Source organism: Buceros rhinoceros, unplaced genomic scaffold, assembly GCF_000710305.1.
Source record: "Buceros rhinoceros silvestris isolate BGI_N320 unplaced genomic scaffold, ASM71030v1 scaffold28117, whole genome shotgun sequence".
Classification (NCBI taxonomy): domain Eukaryota; kingdom Metazoa; phylum Chordata; class Aves; order Bucerotiformes; family Bucerotidae; genus Buceros; species Buceros rhinoceros.
The window spans coordinates 36,171-57,999 of record NW_010423518.1 but is presented as its reverse complement, the minus strand read 5'-3'; the positions used below and the strand labels follow the sequence as shown (position 1 = coordinate 57,999).

The window sequence follows — 21,829 nt, the reverse complement described above, 5'->3', positions numbered from 1 at the left end:
GCAATACACACACGACTATCCCTTACATGCCAGAAACTATGCTGAAAGAAACGCTGGGCTGTGGAAAGCTCTTCTGCAGTACGCCAGTACTCAAATTATTTCTTTTTTCACATAGTGCCAGTGACATGTGGGAAACCAACAACATACAACGTATTTTAGAAGCAACAACATTTAAAACCATAGCACAAATAATTGCATATAAAAATTTATTGTCTTTTTTAAAAAAAAACACAGGCTTGAAATACATACAACCTCGGTTAATGTTTTTCTAGAGCTTTCTAGAAAATAGGTGATATCACAGAATTAAAGGTTGTATCACATTTTTTCCATCAGAGCAAACCAGATTAAGAGGCACAAGTGCATACAACAGAAATAAAATCATATTTGCAGATGCTCTCTAAAGGTTCTGTGTTTGGCAGCTTACTTTCAAATACCTTAAATTTACTAGTTTTGCTGAGATCACAGGTACAGGTCAAGAGTGCATTTATAGAATCTATCAGCCCTTAACTATAAAGAGTTTACAAATCCAGGCCTAGTTCTCACGACTGCTCCACTTACTGAACAGATCTATGCAAGAATATTGCCACTTTTATCCATTGAGTTTGAACCTATAGCTATTATCTAGCACAAAATGAAAAAAAAAAATATTCTTTCCAAGTGAAGTTGGAAAGAGCAAATTTTTATAAGAAAGTATTTGCAAGGACACTTTATGTCTTATTTGAGAGCCGAAGACTGACAGCAAGAACTCTTAGTTCACTGACCACTGAACTCAAACCTGTTTCTTCATATAGTTCTTGACCCAGACAGTTACTTATGTATGTGCCTAGTGTTAAGAAGGGAACATGCTCAGTGAAGTTCATGGCATTATTCAATATCATAAAGAGCTAAGAAAATACTTTCAATGTCCTTAAATATCTTGCTAAACTGAATGCTAAGAGTCTTCAGGAAGAGAAACTGCAACAAGATCATTGTATCGTAAGTAACTTTCAGCTTAATGAGATGGCATTCCTCCAGTGGAGTATGCTGAAATACGGAAAGCTAATTACTTTGATTTAAGCTTTTGACATACAAGGCTGTCTAAAACCAGTGTGCTGCTCCTCCTGGAGAAGTCTTTAAGCTACAGTGATACAACCAAAACCACATGCATGCAACATCACAGGTGGAAAATATATTCCATTTTTAAAGTGCAGATTTTAATTTACAATCTAAGTGATAACATTCCACAGTAAGCGCTTCCAGACAATAATTGCCTATTTCTTTCACACATATTCATTCTAGTGTTGCTCCAGTGCAGTTTTCTAAAATGAAACAGACAGGGATGAAATTATAGTAGCTAAATCTTTCTTAATTTAAAGAGAATGCTCTCTAAAGTAGAAGGAGTTTTATTTAGTGTCAAACAGTAATTTAAGTACTTTAGTTTGCAAAACACTAAAACTACTATTACTACCACTTGTCTGTAAACCATAAACTCAAGAGTGCAAATCACTTTATCTTAGAATCCATTTACGAGAACTCCTGATTTGAAAAAGAGCAGAAAAGAAAATTTGAGTGGGAAAACATTTTAGCAAAAGTTGAAGTTTAACTGAAATGTGTATTTTAGAATAATGAAATCCAGAGTTTTTAGGAAGTGGCATAGCTTCTTAAAATAAAGTGTTTATGGATATTAACTTTGAAGGAAGACCTCAGATATTTTGTCTTTTCTTTCAGCACAATGTTTCCATGTTGCTTCTAATACATTTTAGGGATAAAACTGCATACCAAAGGTCAAACCCAACAAATCCTGCCATTATCAAGATAGCGCTTATGGTTTCTTCAGCTGCAACGATGCTTGCTTTACCAGCTTCTGTTGTTTTCTTGTGGCCAGAGCTTCCTGAATGGCACAACATACCCTCTGTAAAGCAACATATTCAAAGAAAGAAAATTAAAGCACACGATTTTCAGTTTTCTTTCATAAGATGCTATTAAAAATATCCAATTCAACACACATTAAAACCTACATACGCACTGGCTAGTTTAAGTTCGATACATAGCTTCTGACCACACGCCTAATATTCAACCCAGAAAAAGCTTCAGTGATTACTGCCAGTCTGCTCTGATTTTTCAAGCAGTACATTAATGATGTTATTCACACTTAACTAGACAAGTTTTCCTAAGGCAGCACCCCCAATACAAGTGATCTAATTTTAAACAGATAAGCAAATGACATTTCTAATACTATATGCTGGAGGCTTTCAAAGTCAGGCCATTTGAAGATCCAGCATTAAACTCCTGTCCAGTCAGCCTATGCAGCTGGGAACTACAGCCTGCATTATTAACACACACACACACACACACACACACACACACACACACACACACACACACACACACTGCAGAGCAACAGTTAGCATTTAAATAGCCATTTCACCCAAGTAACATTCACAAATGCAAGGATGCATTCTTTCTGCCTTTGCTGAATTTTCCAAGTTACACGATCAAAGGTCTCCTCAATAAATATACTGATCAAGTACTGCAACAACCTACACCCATTTGTCAGCGCATGTCAACTCCTGACATCCTCTGTTCCTGTTGCTACACACTATTTTTATCAGAAGTTTAAAAGCTGTAAGAATAAGGTCTTTTGAGGAAAATTCAGTACCAAATCAAATTAAGCATTTTTTTCTCTTCTAAAATGGATAGAAAAAGCATTGAGAGCTTACAACTACCAGATTCGGTCTGACGTAAACAGCCTCAGAAGACCACTATGCTGAGGCCAAACAACAAACAGGTTTGCACTATCATTATCCAAAAATATAAGAGAATGATTCATAATAATTAAAAGAAGATATAAATGACAGGAGGCACTTTTGAAAATATGTACAATGAAAGTACTCAGAAACTGAATAGTTAGTTGAGATCCACAAAAGGATATATTAAAATAGAACCTAACAACAATTCTAAAATTAGAAACTTGAATAAGGCAATGCAACTAAGCCAGTAATTTTTATTTAAATTCTGAATCCAAACAATCTAATAGTTAAAAAAACCCCGTGTCTCAACTAGGTAACATCAAATACATTGTACATTATGCATAAAATATGTATTCATAATACTAACAAAGTGATATATCTCCAGTGTGAGAAAATGTCAATGTGGTGTGTAAATGCCTAGGGAAAAAACCCAAACCAAACCATACTGGATGGTCACTCTGATTTTACCTCAGTAATGCCAGCATTTAGTGAAAGCTGAAGTGTTTGAAATGCTTGTGAGGGCCTTTTTATCCATGTTTTCAATAAAGGTAAAACAGTGAATATTAAAATGAAGAGTAAGTTAAGCCGTATGGAAAATAACATTCATCAGGTGTACTTGAAGTATTTCTAAGTAAGTCTTTTCACACAAGGTACACTTATTGGGTTAGTGCAGTGATCTTGAAATAAGGAAGTAGCAGAATTTGAAGATGTGTTCTAGACACTGTGATGAACTTAACCTAGTGCTTTAGGTATTTGAATGATTATCCTTTAATGAGTTTTAATATACAAAACGTACGACTATGACGCAACTTCGACCTTAAATTATTACTGCATATACTCTTTTGAAGGCTTACTTCATTGTTCTTCTGGTTAAACCCATTTTCAGCATGAAAGTATGGTAAACAGTCCTCAGGCACAGCGGCCTATTCTATAGCGGGTCTCTGAACATTATCATCTGTTTTACACGCTGAGTTTCAACAACTGTTAACAGTATCACAAGGAAAAAAGATGAAAGAAATAAAAATATATATACCCTTGCTGTAGTTTCATCCTGAAACTGAACTGTCTTTACACATTCATGACCTGTACTGTCCTTCCTCTGGAACATACTTTGATCCTGTGGCAAAGGAGAAGAAAAACGTACTTCAGGTGACTCACAAAACACAAACGCAGGATCTGATACTTAAATGGCTTGAACATCAACTCCAGGTTAGATTTCTACATGGCCTCTGTCCAACCCAACTCATATTTTCAACATAGTCCCAGAGTTTGCACTATAACTGAATTAAGAACATGTTTGAACCTCTAAATAGTGTTCAATAAATAAGTTTGCACACTTTTCTTACCAAAACAGTTATTTTTAAGACATTTGCTTCATATGAGGGACTTCGTGTAAAGTCTTCAAATAAGTAATCCCACTCTGTGGTTAAATGGCCTAAAATTTCCACTTCTTTTACATATATCACTCTCCTGTTCAGAAGAAAAAAGTTAGTATTACATTTCTCCCTAGGACTAGAAATTTGCCAGAAAAAACAAACACAACAAAATGAAGAAAAGAAATTTGAGAAGGCATTTTTTGTGGATTAAAAGTATCCGGTCAGTCACGGTGGAACCATATTTCCTTAATACGTATTTTGAGATAATCACTCTGTCCTTAAGACTTATAGATGATCTGTAATATTTCACAGCACGCACAAGCCAACTGAACCGAAATCCCGCCACCCTCCAAATCCAAACATTTTACTAGAATTGGATACTAGAAGGTCATTGGTTAATTCAAACTGGTTCCTCAAAGCCAGCCTCTACCAGACAAAGGTAGTCCAACAGCTACACGCTAGCTACACAGTGCACAATTACTACCAGACGGACAGGTGTTCAGTTGCTCCTGCTTACAGCTCCAAATCAGCGAGCACGCCAAGACAAAACGCAGGTGGGAGTTTTGAACGGAGTTAAAGGAGAACTTCAATGCACGCGGAGAAGAACTGGGATAAGGAGAAGCGCACATTTACCTGAAGCTGCAAACAACTAAACCACCTAACTACCACTGAAGGACTTCATCAGTATCCTGAAAAAGCTTGTTCTGCTGCCGCAAGTAGCCTCCCTATTGATAAGCCTATCTCATATTCAGGCAAGGTGGAAATTGGTGACATTTGGGATGTGGAAATCATAATCCATGGGCTCCTCTTCAGGATATAAATATATTTAGAAAGTTCCGAGTCCTCAAACTGCATATCCAAGACTAGTAACATCTTGAATTCTAAAAATTGTCTGATGAGCTTTAGTATTAATTTTCATACTGTTACAAAAACTTAGGACCCCATTTAGAGTATCCTTTAACTGAGAAGATTGTAAACATGTTCATTATCAAAATGTTGGTTTGACTGCAAACATTTATATGCTAATTTGAAAAAAGAAAAAAAAAAAAAGAAAGAGTATTTCTGTCCAGTGTGACGGAATGGTTACTGACCTCAGAATAAACTGTCTTCCTAAATTAGTATCTTCTATTGACATCATTACCATATCACATTTTCCAAAAAGGAAACAAAATTAATTATAAAAAAGTCAAGAAGGAAACGGAAAAGGAAAGTACATATGCAGAGAACAGCAATCAGCAATCAGTATAGGCTTAGCTAGATGTCTAATGCCCACTTGACACCAAGACAAGCCCTTAGAAAGCCTGCAAAACTTCGTACCTATTGGTAACAATAAGGTTTGCTCTTCTGCCTCTCGGAATTGCACAGTGGTATTGATAGCATTCCTCTTCCAGCTTTCTGGTGTGCAATTTCTGAAACAGAAATAGAAAATAATTTTTGAGCTGTAAAAGAAAACTCAAAAAGGTTTTTAAAAAGTTACCTCCTTGAACTGGTTCCTTAAAGGCAGGATCTCACAGTGTTCTCACTCCTGAAGCTGAGTCACTGAAAAGTCTGATTGGTTCCACTCGAAAGGTGGAACATTGACACTGCCATATCAGACAATTTCTTCAGCTTTCATCTCCTTTCTGCACTAATAATAGTTTAGCAATGTTCATTCTGTTACACCTCATGCTGCAGACTTGATTCAAGAGTGAAAATCCTGCAGCAGCACACAACCCAGACCCTTAGAAATAAACTATCCAGTTACAAAGACACAGTGCACCTCAAGATCAGGCTTCTGAAGCACTGAACGGACTTGCTTATTGAACCGTCAAAATAAGGATGTATATGAAAGGGTAGATCAAACTACTCATCACGTTTCTGTTAGACAACTACAACTCAAGTGACAAACTATGAAGACAGGTTAAAGTACTGACGTGTGTCATGGTTTCAGATAGAACAGACTTAACTTTCATCCCAGTAGCTGTGTTTTGCAATTAGGGTGAGAATTATGTTGATAACACTGATGTTTCAGTTGTTGCTGAGCAGTGTTTACACTCAGACAAGGACCTGTCAGCTTCTCACAGCACCCCACCAGCGAGTAGCCTCACGGGGCACAAGGAGCTGGGAGGAGACACAGCCCGGACAGCTGACCCAAACTGGCCAAAGGGATATTCCAGACCATATGATGTCACGCTCAGTGTACACACTAGGGGAAAGCTGGCCAGGGGTCACTACTTGGCAGCTGCTTGGGCACTGGTCAGTGGGTGGTGAGCAACAGCAACCATGCATCACTTATTTTGTATATTCCAATTCTTTTATTATTATTGTTATTTTACCCTTCTTTTCTGTCCTACTAATCTATCTCAACCCAAGAATTTTACCTTTCCCAGTGCTCTCTCCCGTGCCATTCCAGAGGTGGACAGCAAACAAGCAGCTGTGTGATGTTTAGCTGCCTGCTGGCAGCTAACCATGACAGAAATGCTTTCTAGGTTTTTTCTTCTTGCAGTTCTCCATTGTTTTTTATTACAAATTTTTCAGATATCCTATTCTGTACATGCTGTTTAACTGAAGTGTAATATTATCTGGAGTATGTCACCAGGTTTACATCATTCCATCGACAACAAAGAGTAACACAGAAGACAGGCTCACAGTCATCCCTAAATCAAGCTCACAATAATACTGGCTTGAAGGCAACAAGATTCACAGAGCGACACATCAAAGTGTGTGTGGGAAATGGATATACATCAAAACATCATGTGGAAAAAGATAAAATCGGGAAAGAAATAAAGTACTACCTATGGGAACCCAACCTCAAACTGGGTATGAGAAGCAGAGCAGTTGGATTATATAGTCTTAGCCTTGGAAAGAGGACGTGCATATCCAGGACTTTGCACCAAGGCTCCAGCCAGTGAAAGCATCTGGATTATAATTATAGTCAAGAAGCTTCTAACAAACACAGGGTTCCAGCACAGTAGTCACAAAAGCCTGGTCAGGGTCACTAACCTAGTTACGTTCTCTGACAACTGTGAGCATTTTATATTTTAAAATTATGACGGTCATCAATAGAGGATTTTACAGAAACTCCAATTACTAATATATTCCTAGGTCACAAAATAAAACCTATCATTTATTGCTAAGATCAAAAGCTTTCAACTACCACCACAGAGATATCAACGGAATGCTGAAATTTAACCTCTGGTACATGCATCTCTTAACATCTACTCTACCTCTAAATCAGTGCAAAAATCCTTTACAAAATACACATTCCACTTCTAAATAATGTTTCATTAGTAAAAGTTAGCAATGACAGTAATATAGGCATAATGTCAATGCGTGTTAGCTTTGTACTCTAAGTCAACACAACTGTCCTTTTTCCATACGCTCCCTTTTAATAGGAAATGTGCATCTCCTCTGCAGGACCATAAGGAAACAGAAAGAAGAATGAAGGCCATACACGCACCTCAGACCAACATTTGGCAAATGCCTGAAAGTGGGTGCCCCCAAAATGGTTTGGTGTTCATAGCAAAGTAAGATGACCTTCAGTTCATTTTATAACTGTTACTGTGGATTCAGCCTCTGTATAACAGTAAATTTCAAGTTATTTCTGACAAACTAGTGAGAACAAATTAAGGAAGGAAGACCAAAAACTCAGTATGTTTTAATTTATTCCTTATAAAGACATACTTCCTTCAGTATTTCCATATCTGGATCTAAAAAACTAGTAAGATGACAATAGAAGCTAAACTTGACTCCACAGTTATCTGTCTATGATCAACGACAGAGGCTAAGAACTCTACATAGTAACCAAACTGGAAAGATCTTTTGTCAACTCCGCTTACAACAGAATAAAAGACGATTCAACATTTTCTTATGTTTGCATTTTATTTTCATGTATTTAGAAGTTCAACAAATGTCTTAAAGCATCATCATACATTCCAACCAACTCCAAAAATCCTTCAAGCTCAAAAACGCATTCATATTCAAGAGTTTAAATCAACAGCATAGTGTTTTCCTGGATTTGCTCCCTAGTGATAGGACATTTTGAAAAACATTCTAATTCAGCATTTTCCAGCAACCAAAAATATAGGGTCCACATCTTCTATAAAAAAATACCACTTTCTGACCATCTTAAAAACTTCTGAAACTGTAAAACATACATGAAAGGAAAAAATGCCAGAGAGACTGCTTATCTCCAAGTCTCTTGAAACATCAGAAGATAGATAGCAGTATATGATTGAAATCACAATATGAGTTCACATTTTATACCTGAACCATAGCTATTTTAAAAACAAATAAAAATTAAAGAAATACAAAACCCACCACCATGTAGCACTGCAATTCAAAAGCTGCAATCCACATTCCGAATCCTTTCGTTGGATATGCAGAAAGGATATGTGCCACATATTTAAACAGATTTATTCATAAGCATGTTCCTTTATTTAAATTCAAAGCTTTAGAGAGAAAGACTGTTTCTCATAACTTCAGAAAAAATCCCAATAGTATTTTTAGATTTTACATGCAATATGTTACTAAGAGTTCCCACTGAGCTCTGTGCCTAAGAGATGCAGTAATTCTCAGAGCTCCTCTCAATACACCTGATGGACATCAGCAGAGTGGTGGTGGCAGTATATAAAAAGGTGGCATTATGTAAAAAGGGGGTTGCGCTCGATGTAAATTACTCCATCATCTGCACGCTCTTAAAATTCAGGCATCTTTATCAAAAGCTTTTATTGTTATGAGAATACTAGAACATTTTAAAGAAGTTCAACTCATTCTTATTTTATATGGAAATGAAAGAAGCAGTGCAAATTTACAGAGCAGAGCAGTGACTCAACCAGAAATAGAATCTGCAGTGTCTTGAAACCTACCATAGTATTCTCTGTGCCACACCACCCTGTCTCACCACCATGTCTCAATTATTCATGAACTGTTCTGCATTCTTTATAAAGCTCCATGCTTTAACTGGGAAATGAAACACGGTAACGCCATAGACATTGAATAATGTATGAACTGCATCATGTCAGACTCTAAGTGCTGGGGTTCGGAGACGGCGCAGGCAGCAATACCTGCATATTGAAAGGCAAAGACTGACAAAGCCAAAGGCATTCATTATCTGCTCTAGAAAATCTCATCAGCTGCAAACACTTCTCACACAAAGATTAAAACTCCTAAGAGGTTATTCTTTGGAAAACAATTCTCCTAGAGTTGCCCTATTGGTTCTTTGATTTCTCCAGCTATACACACTGTGCATTTATGTCTAGTAAGACGCATTCTGTACTACTAAGCCTCGCTGCACGAGCTAGAGACATGGCCTAAAAGAGATCAGGTCTGACTTTCCAGGTTTTGAACTGAGTAGACATCTATACAGCCCATATACATTAGATCCAGCACTTCTGGGAAAATGCGCTGCATAAACAAGATTACACAACTGAACTGACCCACTCCATCTGGCTACTGTCCTCATTCGGCACAAAAATCCCACTTCTGCGTGGAACAAAGTAACTTGTCTTTTAAGACCTACATACATGCTCCTCCTAAGCCAAGCTCTGATGTCTACCAGTGTCTACATTTCACTGACAAGTAAGGACTCCAGTGAAACATTTTTTTTGTCCAATCACTGGATAGTATTAAGGCATCCGTTCCTTCAGGTAACCTTACAAGGTTTCAACCTTGTAAGCGTATACTTGTTTTATAAGGGATATATTCATTAAAGTTAGTTAAAATAGATGAGAGGGTGAGGATTCTGGTTAAACTACTTGTAACATTGGGTCAAAACTGCATTCAAAAGTAAACAGCACTAGAACCCCTAAGTTGAGTTATTTGTGATTAAATTTGTAAAGGAATCTAAAAACTGGACTTTCTCAATCATGTTCTTCATTAAATACTCTATTTCCTGTCCAGACACTGTTCCCCTCCTGCTTGTAATTTACATTAGAAAACAAAACCTTCCCAACACTAACCTCTAGCAAAATAATCAAAATCAATTAGTTAAACCAAACCAAACCTGTATTTAACTGACTTCTGAAAGGAAGAAACAGAATTTAGTGAACTGCACAGAGGATTTCTTCTTGGTTAGCACACAATTCCAATCTACACCATTTAGATCTAAGAAAAATAGAAATATTAGATGTGCAGGAAAACCAAAATACTCAGTTTTCAGTGTTAATTGTGCTACCTTTTCCTTTTTGATAGATGGAAAAAACATAATTCGAAAACATAAAAGAAGTCGCCCTACATGAAAAAAATTGGTTTGCTTAGTATATCACGATGTATTTTCATTTAATCAGCTAAAATAAAATTTCACTAAATGTTTCATTTTTAAAACAATTTTTAATTAAATAAACTGACTCCTGACCACTAAATTCTAAACAGGCATTAGCAGCAGAGAGATGTCTCTGCTCAATGTTTTTTTCATGTATTATAGCAAACAATTTGCTCTGAGAACAGCTTGTTAGGTTTAGCTTGTTAAATCATGAGATGTATTAGAAATTAAATTTATGGTATAACTTAATTTAGAAATATATTTTTATATATATGGGTGTGTAAATTCACATTATCAGCTGAAAGTTCACATTTAAGTATGTTGAACAGCAGAGTTCCAGAAGATTCTGTGAAAGAAACTAGAATCAACTGAGCTGGCTATATTTTTTAACTGATAAAATTTCACAAAGAAGTAGTAGTAGTAACTATTGATTCATCCGATGTATAAATACAGGCCTATGGCTTATTACAGAAACCACAGATACAAGTTTTCTTAGCATTTACATGGAAACTGTATTTCTATATAATGCAATGATAAGCGTTTTCTCAGAAGGAGATTCCATTCAGTATCACTCTACTAGATTTTGCACAAGTATCAAAATGTGCCTTTCTCCCTTCATCCACAGCCCTAGCTCTAAGAGAACACCAACAAATGAACCAACTCAGCATGGACCTACCATGATTTTTTTTAAGGACCTTCTGTTGTGACCATTCATAAGAAGCTAAACATCCTTAGAGAAAGAAATATACAGGAAACAAACTCTCCCTGTCTCTTTCCTCTTACTCATCTAACCTCACTGAAGATGGCTATTCAGGTTTGTTTGTTTGCTGTCTTAGTCTGGACAACATGGAACACTGTTATATTCAACAGCTACACAGAAAAATTATGAATGAAGAGGAGAGGACGTGTCAAAATGCAATCATGACTTTCATCTAAATACTTAAGGCAGATAAAAGACCGTGACAGAAATAAGAGAAGAAATATGGAAAATGTTTACTCCATTATTCCAGTTCTTGCTGCGTATGCCAGGAGAGAAAGAGAAAGAAGAGAAACATTAGAAATAGATTAGAAAATAGGGATTAAAATAACATCTGAAAGAAACTGGCAAATATGCAAGGTTTGGTCTTTAAAAACTAATGTAGACAGTTATTTTAGGAATAAAATAAGCATGTTAAGGTAAGTTCTAAGAAGATGAAGGCTGAAATAGAAGTTAACTGGATTCTGATTTTCTAGGTCTTGGAAATGACTGATATTCACCCTCCATATGTCAGCCACATCCAGATGTAGCAGCAGGCTCAGTGTCCACACAATGCTTGTAGTTATGATATACTGCTATTAACAATAAAAGCAAATACTAAAAGGTGGTATTTTGAGAATTCAGACATTTTTTTCAACTGCTCATATCACCAAATAAAAAAAAGGGAATTACAGTAGTTGTATTATATGCCAAACAATTTAAGATCAATTCATCCTATTTAAAAGTTGTTTAGCTTGTAAACCAGCCTCAGCTTTGCTATTAGGCAAAACATTAGAACCGAGTATCAAAATGTGTGTTTCCACATATTCAAGTCTTAATCCTGCTACCTCCTTCCAGAGGCAAGACATCATAAATCAAGAACATAACATGCAGAAGATCATTTAAGAGGAATGCTGCAGTCTTCTTGTCACATCCAGCTTACGACAAGCAGCGGGCCTTCCCTTTACAGGCTTGCCTTATACAATAGGCTGGGGCGAGTTTTCACTACAAATAATGACAGCCACAGATGCCTGACAGGTTTTTTGTAACATAACGCTTTATGGAACCCTGTAGGTTAGGGAATTAACTAGTTACAGTGCAAGTCATACCTCAAATAAATCATAACCCTCAGCTTCCACTCTGTCGTATGGCCGGATGATGCCATCTTCATGAATAAAACGTGGAGGACGGAGATTAGATACTTCTTCAGTTGATTCTGCCACCCTGTCAGACAGTGGAAAAGTATTCAGGTAAGCTTACTACAAGTCTGAGTTTCACCAATGCATCTTTAAAAAGTCACCCTTTCACTTGCCACAGGTCCCACTGACACTTCCAGGGTACCCTACAGACGTAAATAGTAAAGACACACTGCTAGTAATAAATCCGAAGTAACATTAGTCAACTGGACCACCAGAGAATAACTTGGAGAGGTTTACTCCCAACTGTGGATAATTTACTACGGATTCTCACATTTATTAACAGACTTTGCAAAGGCCCCCTTAACACACCGGAAGCCCCTGATGTGCACTGCTAACCAAACTGCAAACGGGCAAGTTTTTCTCAGAAAATTTCAATGGTCTATTTTTTACAGTAAGTTTAAATGGCATTTAGATATTTGCATTCAGCAGTACACCAACCCACCCCGAAACTAAGATTTACACAAGATTCTTTCATTACTTCCTGATCAGAGGAAGGAGTGAAAGAGAGTTATCACCTACCTGAAGTACAAGACCGCAAGTTGTATTCTGAAGCACCAGTTTCCAGAGACTGTCATAAAATTAATTCATTACAGGCTGCTAGATATCTCTCAACCCTGAATATCATACTGCATACTGTATTTAACACAAATAATTGTGTGTCATTACTGGACCACTTTACGACCTGGTGTCCAACACACAGAGTACTTCAAAACTCCCTCTTGGCGTTTTACCTTTGAATTCCCTGGAAGGTACTGCTTGCCATATCTACAATGCCACCTGTTGGGCGGGCTACCACTCCAACAAGCCCCTTTCCAATTCCTTTAAAGAATCCAGCTGCACCTTCTCTTTTAGCCCCTTTAAAAGAAAAAGAAATTTTTTCAATGACCTACTTGCAGACATTAACAACAGAATTAAACCATTACTGCTCCAGGCTGCACTAGGACTGGTTTGTATTGGAAAGAGTCCACAGTCATTGATTACATACAATCCACTTACAAAAAATTCTCTTATGAAAAGTCACACATTGCTTCCTTGCCTGTTCAGACATACTGCTGTTCACTTAACACCTTACCAGCCTCCAAAGCCAGCATTTAACACCTCTGCCAGCCTCCAAAGCCAGCATAACTGAAACATTAACTAGATTCTCCTTCTCACACCGGCAGTCTGGACAGCAGGCCAATATATCAGTTTTCACAGGTAGGTAGTAATGACAAAACAATCCGAGACTAAGATGCACAAGTATTAATTAACTATTAACTAACTAGAATTAACTATTCCTATCGCAAAGTTACATTTTTTAGTGATACATAACTATGGAAGAGCCAAGACAGTGTTTAGAAAGCATATGTGTCCATCCACCAATGAGAGTAGGACTACACCTCAAAAGTATCTACCAATAAGCTATAAAACACAACAGAGTAACAATTAACTTCCAACACCTAAATCACTTCAATGTGAATTTTAGTAAGAGGTATTTTATCTTGGATTTTTTCTATCCTCTGTCACACTGACAAAGAGACAGTCTTCACAAAACCAAATACCGATTTGAAGCATAAAACCAAATTTGCTTTTCAGGATTTTTTCAACCTTTGGAGTCCCAAAAGCCTTTTTCAATTAGTGCTTTTTATTTTATTATTTTAGTATCCTTATTCTGGCTCTAAACAATAAATTGAGTACTAGAGCAGGCCTAACAAAACACATCATGAAGATAACAGTTCCTTAATTCATACAAAGGCTGAAACAGTGGTTAAGTCAATAACAGCTAATTTGAATTAGAGATATAAAAATAATCTTGCTACACCTTAACATCACCATATTTTGGTTGATATTTCTTAGAATTACAAGCATTGGGAAACTATTTAAGCAGTGCAGTACAACCTTAATGCTTACCTTCTACAGGTTTAGTGATTATGCCCGTCACACCGCCAACGACACCCTAAAACAAAGATGATAATTATATTCCTACTTAGAAACAGGAATGCTATAATGCAACTGGGCATTGCGTAGTCTTTCATCCTTCATTTTAAAACTTCATAATGAAGTTCAAGATGAGACACACCATTTGGGAGGGGTTTTTTTTCGTTGTTCTTTTTTACTTCCAGTTTTTTAAATGGAAAGTTTTTTAGATGGAAAGAAGTGGGGGCAACACACACCTGAAATGGCTGAAGAAACATTTATGCTGGCAAGAAAGACTAACAAATCTTTTGTACAGAAATCAGTCTTGTGATAATTAAGTTACTGTTTTACTTTCACTACTAACAGGAATCTGCCTGAATACATAGTCATGAGCGAGTGATACCAAATATTCAAAATAAATTAACATTAAATAACTACCTGATCTTTAAGTCTTACGGAGTGTTTAATGACAGCAAGGTAGAAGAATAAAAATCCACTGAGGTAACTTGCAAATTTTCAGCAAACAGTATCACTCAGATCTCTCCATAATTGTTTGCAGAAGGTTTGCCTCTTACTTAACACTCCAACTAGAAATAGATGTGATATTTCAGCAACCAGAAAAGGTTCCTGATTTTAGATTATACAAAAAATGCAGGGGTTGCACAGCTCCTATTTCAGAAAAATCTCTCGAAGCTAACGTAGTACTTATTTTTATACACATTCTACTTGCTTTACATTCACATCCTTTTAAGTCAAAAAAAGACTTCGGCATATGGAAAGCCATTTCTACTATGCAGCACACTCCCAAAGCTCATAACTCACAGCCAATTGACTTTAATGACAGAACTGAATGCAAGGTAAAGTAAGGGCCCAGTTATTTTAATTAGATAACACATTTGTTGAACGTGAGTAACCGTGTGTTTGTTTATATTATTCACAGGAGAAACTGGTAAAGATGACATCAAACTTGCTTGTATATAATTTTCAAACATGGATTAGGAGTTGGCACATCATACCCTCCACTTCAAATCCATACCCGTAACAAGCCTTTTCCTCCTTTGGCCAGGCTGTCACCAAAGTCTTTTGGCTGCCGACCCATTTCTTCTCTTCGTTTCTGCTGAAATTCTTTATCCATAGTAATGGCAGCCAAGCCTTTTCCCACAGAACCAGTGATCCTAGACACCACTCCTGCTGCACCACCTGATGGAACAGGGCAGAAAGCAAAAGCTACCTACTCTCACAATTTAACAGTACACAACACACAAGAAGCCACAAAGTTTATAGCGGTTTCCCTTCATATCCAGTTTAGATATTACTAATGTATATGGAATGACTACCATATGTTATCTATGAGACACCTCCAGAATCTGGCCTGAAATCACTAAGAACAGCAAAAGGTAATTCTTAAATCACTTCAGAAGCTGTTATATAGCATATTGAATGGAATCATATTCTCTCTAATTACTGTAATACATAGCTAAATAAAAATCTAAGGTAACTGTAACAGTAGTTGGTCCTGAGAACCCTTCTCAGGCTTCCCCAGATATTTTAGGTTCATTAGAATTATTTTCCTTATTCATCCAGAGGATGTTAAGATGCAGTTATTCATGCAATGTTTCTCAGTTCACTTCCTTAGGTCTACAAAATGGACATTTAGATGGTCTCAACTAAGTTAGGTATGAATGACCTGTATCACAAATACTGGCAATAGTATCTGACAAACTTAAATACTCATCCAAAAGTTGCCATGTGGATATTTTATACCTTTCCCTTCAAAATAAGGAAAAAAAAAAATCTAAATGTAATTCATGAGTTACCCTAAGTTATTAAAACAATAACAATACAATACATACCCACTGTGTGTCCCAGAAGACTTCTAACACCAATTACAAAGCCTTCTGCAAATTCTTCAGGTCCTTGAACAGCACCCTAAAAACACAGGTTATTATGAATAGCAGAAAGCTATACAATTATGCATCTGTTTCATGAAGAAAAACTACTAATTCCTTTACACTGATGAAAGTAAAGGCATCTAAATACGTTATTTCTTTAGAGTTACCATAAAAAAAAATGACCACTTCTTTACTGTTCAGGGTGTAGAGTACGGAGACAACAAAAACACCACTACCAGTATATTCAATTCATACGCAGTTGAAGAATCAGGAAGTCATACCTGGAACGGCTCATAGAAGAAAGCCTCAACTCCCTCAGACAAACCTCTGATTAAGCCAAACGGATTTCCAAGAACATCTAACCCAAGGACAAGAACATACATCTGCTTCAGGAGCTAAATAACAAGGGGAAAAAAACCAGCAAAAACAAAAGCAGTGTTACTAGCTGTTGTTTCATGTTAGAACCCAAGGCTGGTAAACTTTTTTCTTTTATTACAGCGTTAAGAGTACTCAAACAAGTATTCCTACTAGTGTGAAAACAGGCTTAGGCAAAAGACACAGCATACCTATGGATCACTACTAGAATACTTTGGCAAAGCAAAATATAAATAAAAAGAACAGAAGCAATCACTTAAAATTCTTAACACACACGTTTTCACAATGTGCCAGGATGTTCCTATTTCGGTACCATGAAGCAAAATATCAGTAGCTTTTAGAGCTATTCACCTTTTCTGTCCTATTTTCTGCATTCTGTAAGACACTTAAAATTTTACACAAAGGCTTGACTAAAGAAGCTTACTTGTTCGCTATAATGTCTAATGACTCTCTTCATCAGTTGGTGTCTCTTGTAGAACTGGTATTTGATCTCAAAGAAAGCAAGTCTGGAAGACAAGTGATCACACATTAGTTATAGATACCCTTCCTCCTTCTACAGAGGTGTGGGTTTTTTCCCTTCACACAGTTCTGAAGCCCCATTCTCTTAAAAAGAAGCCCACACCCCATCTTCCCACCATTCTTCCCTTTCCCCAAAGGCTGTACACGTTTATACTAAAGTCACTCAGCAAAGTTTACCATGGTTATCAAATGCCCAGTAGCTTTATCTGAAATATTAAAAAACCCCCAACTTTATTAGCTTACTTGAAAATAAGATCATCCACATCTGTTAGAGTTGCTCCGATACTTTTCAACAGCAAATTCAGCGAATGGATGGCTATCATTTCCTCCCCCTTATCTGATGCTTCTCCACCAGCAGCCAAAGACAGACTCAAATGCAACTGCCCAGACAGAAAGTGTTAAACAAGACAAATCAAGACAAGAGAGGCAGGTTGTGTGGTGCACACGTAAACAAACCAGTGGTGAAACAGTGGTAAGTGTATTTTTATGCACTTCCAAGAAACACAGAATTTCAAGAAATTCAACAAATGTGCTTGAACATGGTATTACTTTGACGTAATACATACGTACTTGTTTCCATACAGAGAAGTGTCAAATTGCCCTGGAAGTTTAAGTTCTATTATATTTACACCTGTAAACTTCTGTGTAAACAACAAGAGAAGAAACATACGTAGGCGGAACTTAATTCTCAGTACAAGTTAAATTTTCAACTCCAGTGCGCTTAACTAGCTCTTGTGTTATTTTCGCAAATGTTCGCTCTTTTGTGGAAATGCCTGAATGTTAGATAACTGTTCATAACGCTATGAAATGAGATTGTTTAGAGTTGATAAGACACTTATTTTAAAAGAAATCCACACACTTTTCTTAAGGGTAAAAAGTGCAATAGAAAATTTTTTTCTTTTCCCTCGTTCATCACCGTAATCAATATTGCTCTCGTCTACTCACTTGTAAGAGGGCACAGCAGTTAACCTGTATGATTTGACTTTTTCAAGATTTCCAATTTTCTTTTTTGTTTTGTTTTCAAAAGGTCACACAGCCACTTTCACAGTCTCCTGCTGCCCAGTGGTTTAGAATATCGAGAAGAATCACTGAGGTAACGTGAAAAAGAACACACGAGAAAAGCTAGCCCCTTCCTGTACTTAAAAAGGCAGCAGGTCTAGGTATTTCAAATATAGCTGCAAAAGAGCCTTAAAGTTGTAACCTCTTTTTTTTCTTTCCTACAAAAACTTTAACCGGACTAGCTAGATGATAATGATAAAATATCACAATAGTGTGTTGTTCCTCTAGTGTTTTCCCTGGCTTCGCATTCTTATAAGTTTATATATTTATATTAGGAAAAAAATCCAAGAACTGAAGCATATCCTAACAGATATCTAGTGAAAGAAATAAAAAGTAGAAAAAAGTGCCAAAATGTAATCATCTGTACTGGGGTTTATGTCTGTCTTTTATACTTCAGTGAAACAAAAAAAAAAAAAAGAAGAACAATGGGGTTTATTCCTCTACATTCTTATTCAATTTGGTCGCCTTAGGGAAGCATTCTGTTGATTCAGAATAACGTATAATTACTGATAATCTTTCTTCCCTTGTTCTGGAAAATCTAACTGGTTCAAGAGAGACATGAAGACAAAGCCATGAAAGTGTATCTTATTACAATTTATCGTACTTTACTTGGATACCTTCAGGCTAGCATTTTTCCAAGCTTTCCTCATCATTATACGCATTGACTCTTCCCACTTAGTTAAAGGTCAGTTTGTACTCATGGGCAACTACGAAAGTTTTCCCACAAAGTACTAAGTTCAGAAGAAAGTTAAGAAGTCTCCATCAGGACAACAGCATGAAGACCTCGATCACCCAGAGCGTTGGTGTGAGGATGTATTTACTATGAGGAATCCAGTGACAGAATCACATAATTGCCTAAGTTGGAAACGACTTTTAAGACCATCGAGTCCAACCTTTAGCCAAGCCCATTGATGTCAAGTGTTTTATTAACCAAAAGTATGTTTATTACATACCTTAATTGGAGAAATATGGAAATGCTCAAAGAAGCTGAGCATTGACATGTCTGTTAAGGAAGACTCCATCAGCTCAGTGTTGAGTGCATCCATATCTTGCTGAATTAATCTAGACTGGTTGTAATAAAAAAAAGAAAAAATAGGACAGAAGTTTATCTCATCAACATATACATAATATCTTTATATATAATATTATTCATTATATGTTAAAAATATATACTTATAAATAAACAGCTAAATAATAATCATAGTCAAATACTGTAAAAGTCAACTAACTAGTTAAATAGCCAACACCTCCAAAACTAGAAATAGACTAATTACTTTTGTAAACTAGATTGTAACTGGTTTTTTTAATGCAAGGTAAAAAAAAACCTACAAAAAACACACACACACAACACCACCACCACCCCACCCCCCAAAAAACCCCTGATGAACCAACAAAAATAACCCTCCAAACAAAAAGCGCCACACAAGAATTTCTGGGTGACTTTTCCATTTTATGCTCCATCACTTAATATTCCCCTAAATTCCTCAAACTCTTAAGGTATCAATTCTAAATTAATTTAGAAATATGAGTAAAATAACTAACTTCCTGAAGTTCTTTGCATTTTTGTATTTCCTCACAAAATTAGAATTTTTATACAGTACATCTGAAGGTATCATTTTTAAGAAAAAGGGACTTAAAAATGACTCTCCTATACACATTGGCACCATAGGTGACCTGAGTACTATCCATCTATATAAGACTTAATCTAAAGCCATGAATATCCATTCCTTCTGCTCTCTAAACACAGAAGGCACTGTAGACTAACAATTGGAAACACACCCTATAAACCCTCTCCTTATTTCTCCACCTTTAACAACTTGTAGCCACAGCTGAAACAATTGCATCATCAATTCCTGAAACAATGTAAGAGCAGAAAAGATCCTCAGACTTGCCAAGGTAATGCTTGCAGACAGTGTTTAAGAGAAATACCAATGCTTCACTGAAAATTATCTTACTGTGTGCCTTTATTCACTGTCATCAAATGCAATATTAACTCATTTAAACCAAAATATTCAGAGAATCGCAACACCGTTACCCTAAAGGCCCTATTCTGGCAAAAATCAGTTTCTCTCATATGTTACCCTTTGTCTCTCAGCTTCTGGGTCTGTAGATGGAGTGAAAAGTTCACTAAGTGCTCCTAAAAATCCTTGATCTATTTTCAGTGCCATTTCCTGGATAAGAACCATGAAGTATCTAAAAATGGGAAAAACAAATAGTGTATGCTTGTAGACATTTAACTCAAGTATCACATGCTTAGCCTAGGCAATTGAATTTTTCTTATGCAACGCTGCATAGTAAAACAATCTACCACATCAGCTGTCTAGTTACAGTTCGGAGGGCTTACCAGCCTCACAAAGCTATACTTCACTGTAGATTATTCATCTCTTAACACTTTAAAAATTTACCAAAAAACATTAACCATCAACAAATACTTTTTATATTGATACATTACGATTCTGTGTGCTCCACGGACAACATCATCTAAACATGATGTTTCCTCCTCTTATCCAACTGCCTCTCTCCAAAAGTCGTATTACTGATACTTATTTTTAAGTTCACCATCTTCAAATATTGTATCAACACCAGTTGGGTACAGACAGTCGATTAGAAACCATCAGTATAATGTTTCTGTCTCATTTTTATTACTGAAACTGAAGACACGGACATATTAACTAAAGAACATCTATCTCACTCTAGAACACACTGTACTGTGCTGCACCAGCCACCGTATGAGCTGCCTGGCGTGAGAGCACCAAATAAACCCAGCACTACAGCAAACACTACAGGCAGACACGCGACTCTGACAGTGTAGTGCAAGAGGGAAATAATTCTGATCACTCAAGATGTTTCACATCAGTTGCTTCATGTGGTCAATCCTCACGTTCCAAAAGTAAGTTTTTTAGAATGTTTTTTTTTTTTTACTGGAGATGTTTAAAAACTCAAAGTCAGGAGTGGTTTGCATAGGAGAACATGAACTGTAAAACAACATTCACTTCTGAAAATGTGTTAAATCTCTAAAATTGTATTACAACTCACTTGAATTGCAGTACTTGACTGTATTCATTGAATCTTGTAATGACGCTGATGTCGATGAAGGGTTTTGGTTCTAAACAGAAAAAAAAATAAAATGAAAATACATATAAAAAAATAAATTGCCGAGTGACTGCTTTCAAGGCTCACTAAGTCTGACATTACTAAAGGCTTTTTCTTACCTGAATCCAAAGCAATCGATTTGGGAGGGGCTACAGGATGAAATACAACAGGAAACATTGATCCTGGTAATTGATTATCAACCTAAAAAAAATCATCACATAATTACAGGAGTATTTTAATGACACAACAATCAAAGACCATTACCATTTTAGAAGGCTTGAGAAACTTGTTTATAGATTGTGTTCAAGAAGAACGTCATTCCTATTCTGGGGGAAGGAGAAAAGATGTAGAGGGTTACTCTGGTATTATTTGGGAATGTTATCTGTTTAGTTACAGAAGGTCAGAAGGGTGGAAGTATTGCACAGGGGATGCTCACACAGCTTTACACTAACAAAGATTCATGTAGAGTGTCTACAGGTGACGGCATACGTTGACTGCAGTAGGGAAAACTACCTTCAGGCAAAAATAAAAACAAAATGCAAAACATAAAACAAGAAAGTCTTTCCCACCAGCTGGTCACGAAAAGCATCAGGGTCCTCAAAGAGTGCCCCTCCCTGTGGGATTCAAAAGGGCAGCAAGTGGAGATGAAGATAACAATGATAACCTCCCACCATTATTTTCCTTTAATACTAAATACTTCTCACTCATTCCTGC

The 21,829-nt window shown here is 36.6% G+C and overlaps 1 protein-coding gene across 1 annotated transcript in view; it reads right to left on the bottom strand.

Moving 5' to 3' along the window:
• Positions 1-1,801: 1,801 nt before the first annotated feature.
• The window catches only part of VPS13C (vacuolar protein sorting 13 homolog C (S. cerevisiae)), a gene marked incomplete at its 5' end in the record, with an annotated part of 56,068 nt that continues 36,040 nt past the window's right edge, over positions 1,802-21,829 (bottom strand). The window contains 16 exons of the mRNA XM_010140437.1: positions 1,802-1,891; positions 3,763-3,846; positions 4,076-4,199; positions 5,423-5,514; positions 12,192-12,306; positions 13,013-13,136; positions 14,172-14,217; positions 15,214-15,377; positions 16,031-16,106; positions 16,351-16,464; positions 16,869-16,950; positions 17,207-17,343; positions 18,976-19,089; positions 20,104-20,215; positions 21,059-21,128; positions 21,235-21,316. Of these exons, the coding sequence (XP_010138739.1) occupies positions 1,802-1,891; positions 3,763-3,846; positions 4,076-4,199; positions 5,423-5,514; positions 12,192-12,306; positions 13,013-13,136; positions 14,172-14,217; positions 15,214-15,377; positions 16,031-16,106; positions 16,351-16,464; positions 16,869-16,950; positions 17,207-17,343; positions 18,976-19,089; positions 20,104-20,215; positions 21,059-21,128; positions 21,235-21,316 (1,626 nt within the window). The remainder of the gene's footprint in view (positions 1,892-3,762; positions 3,847-4,075; positions 4,200-5,422; positions 5,515-12,191; positions 12,307-13,012; positions 13,137-14,171; positions 14,218-15,213; positions 15,378-16,030; positions 16,107-16,350; positions 16,465-16,868; positions 16,951-17,206; positions 17,344-18,975; positions 19,090-20,103; positions 20,216-21,058; positions 21,129-21,234; positions 21,317-21,829) is intronic.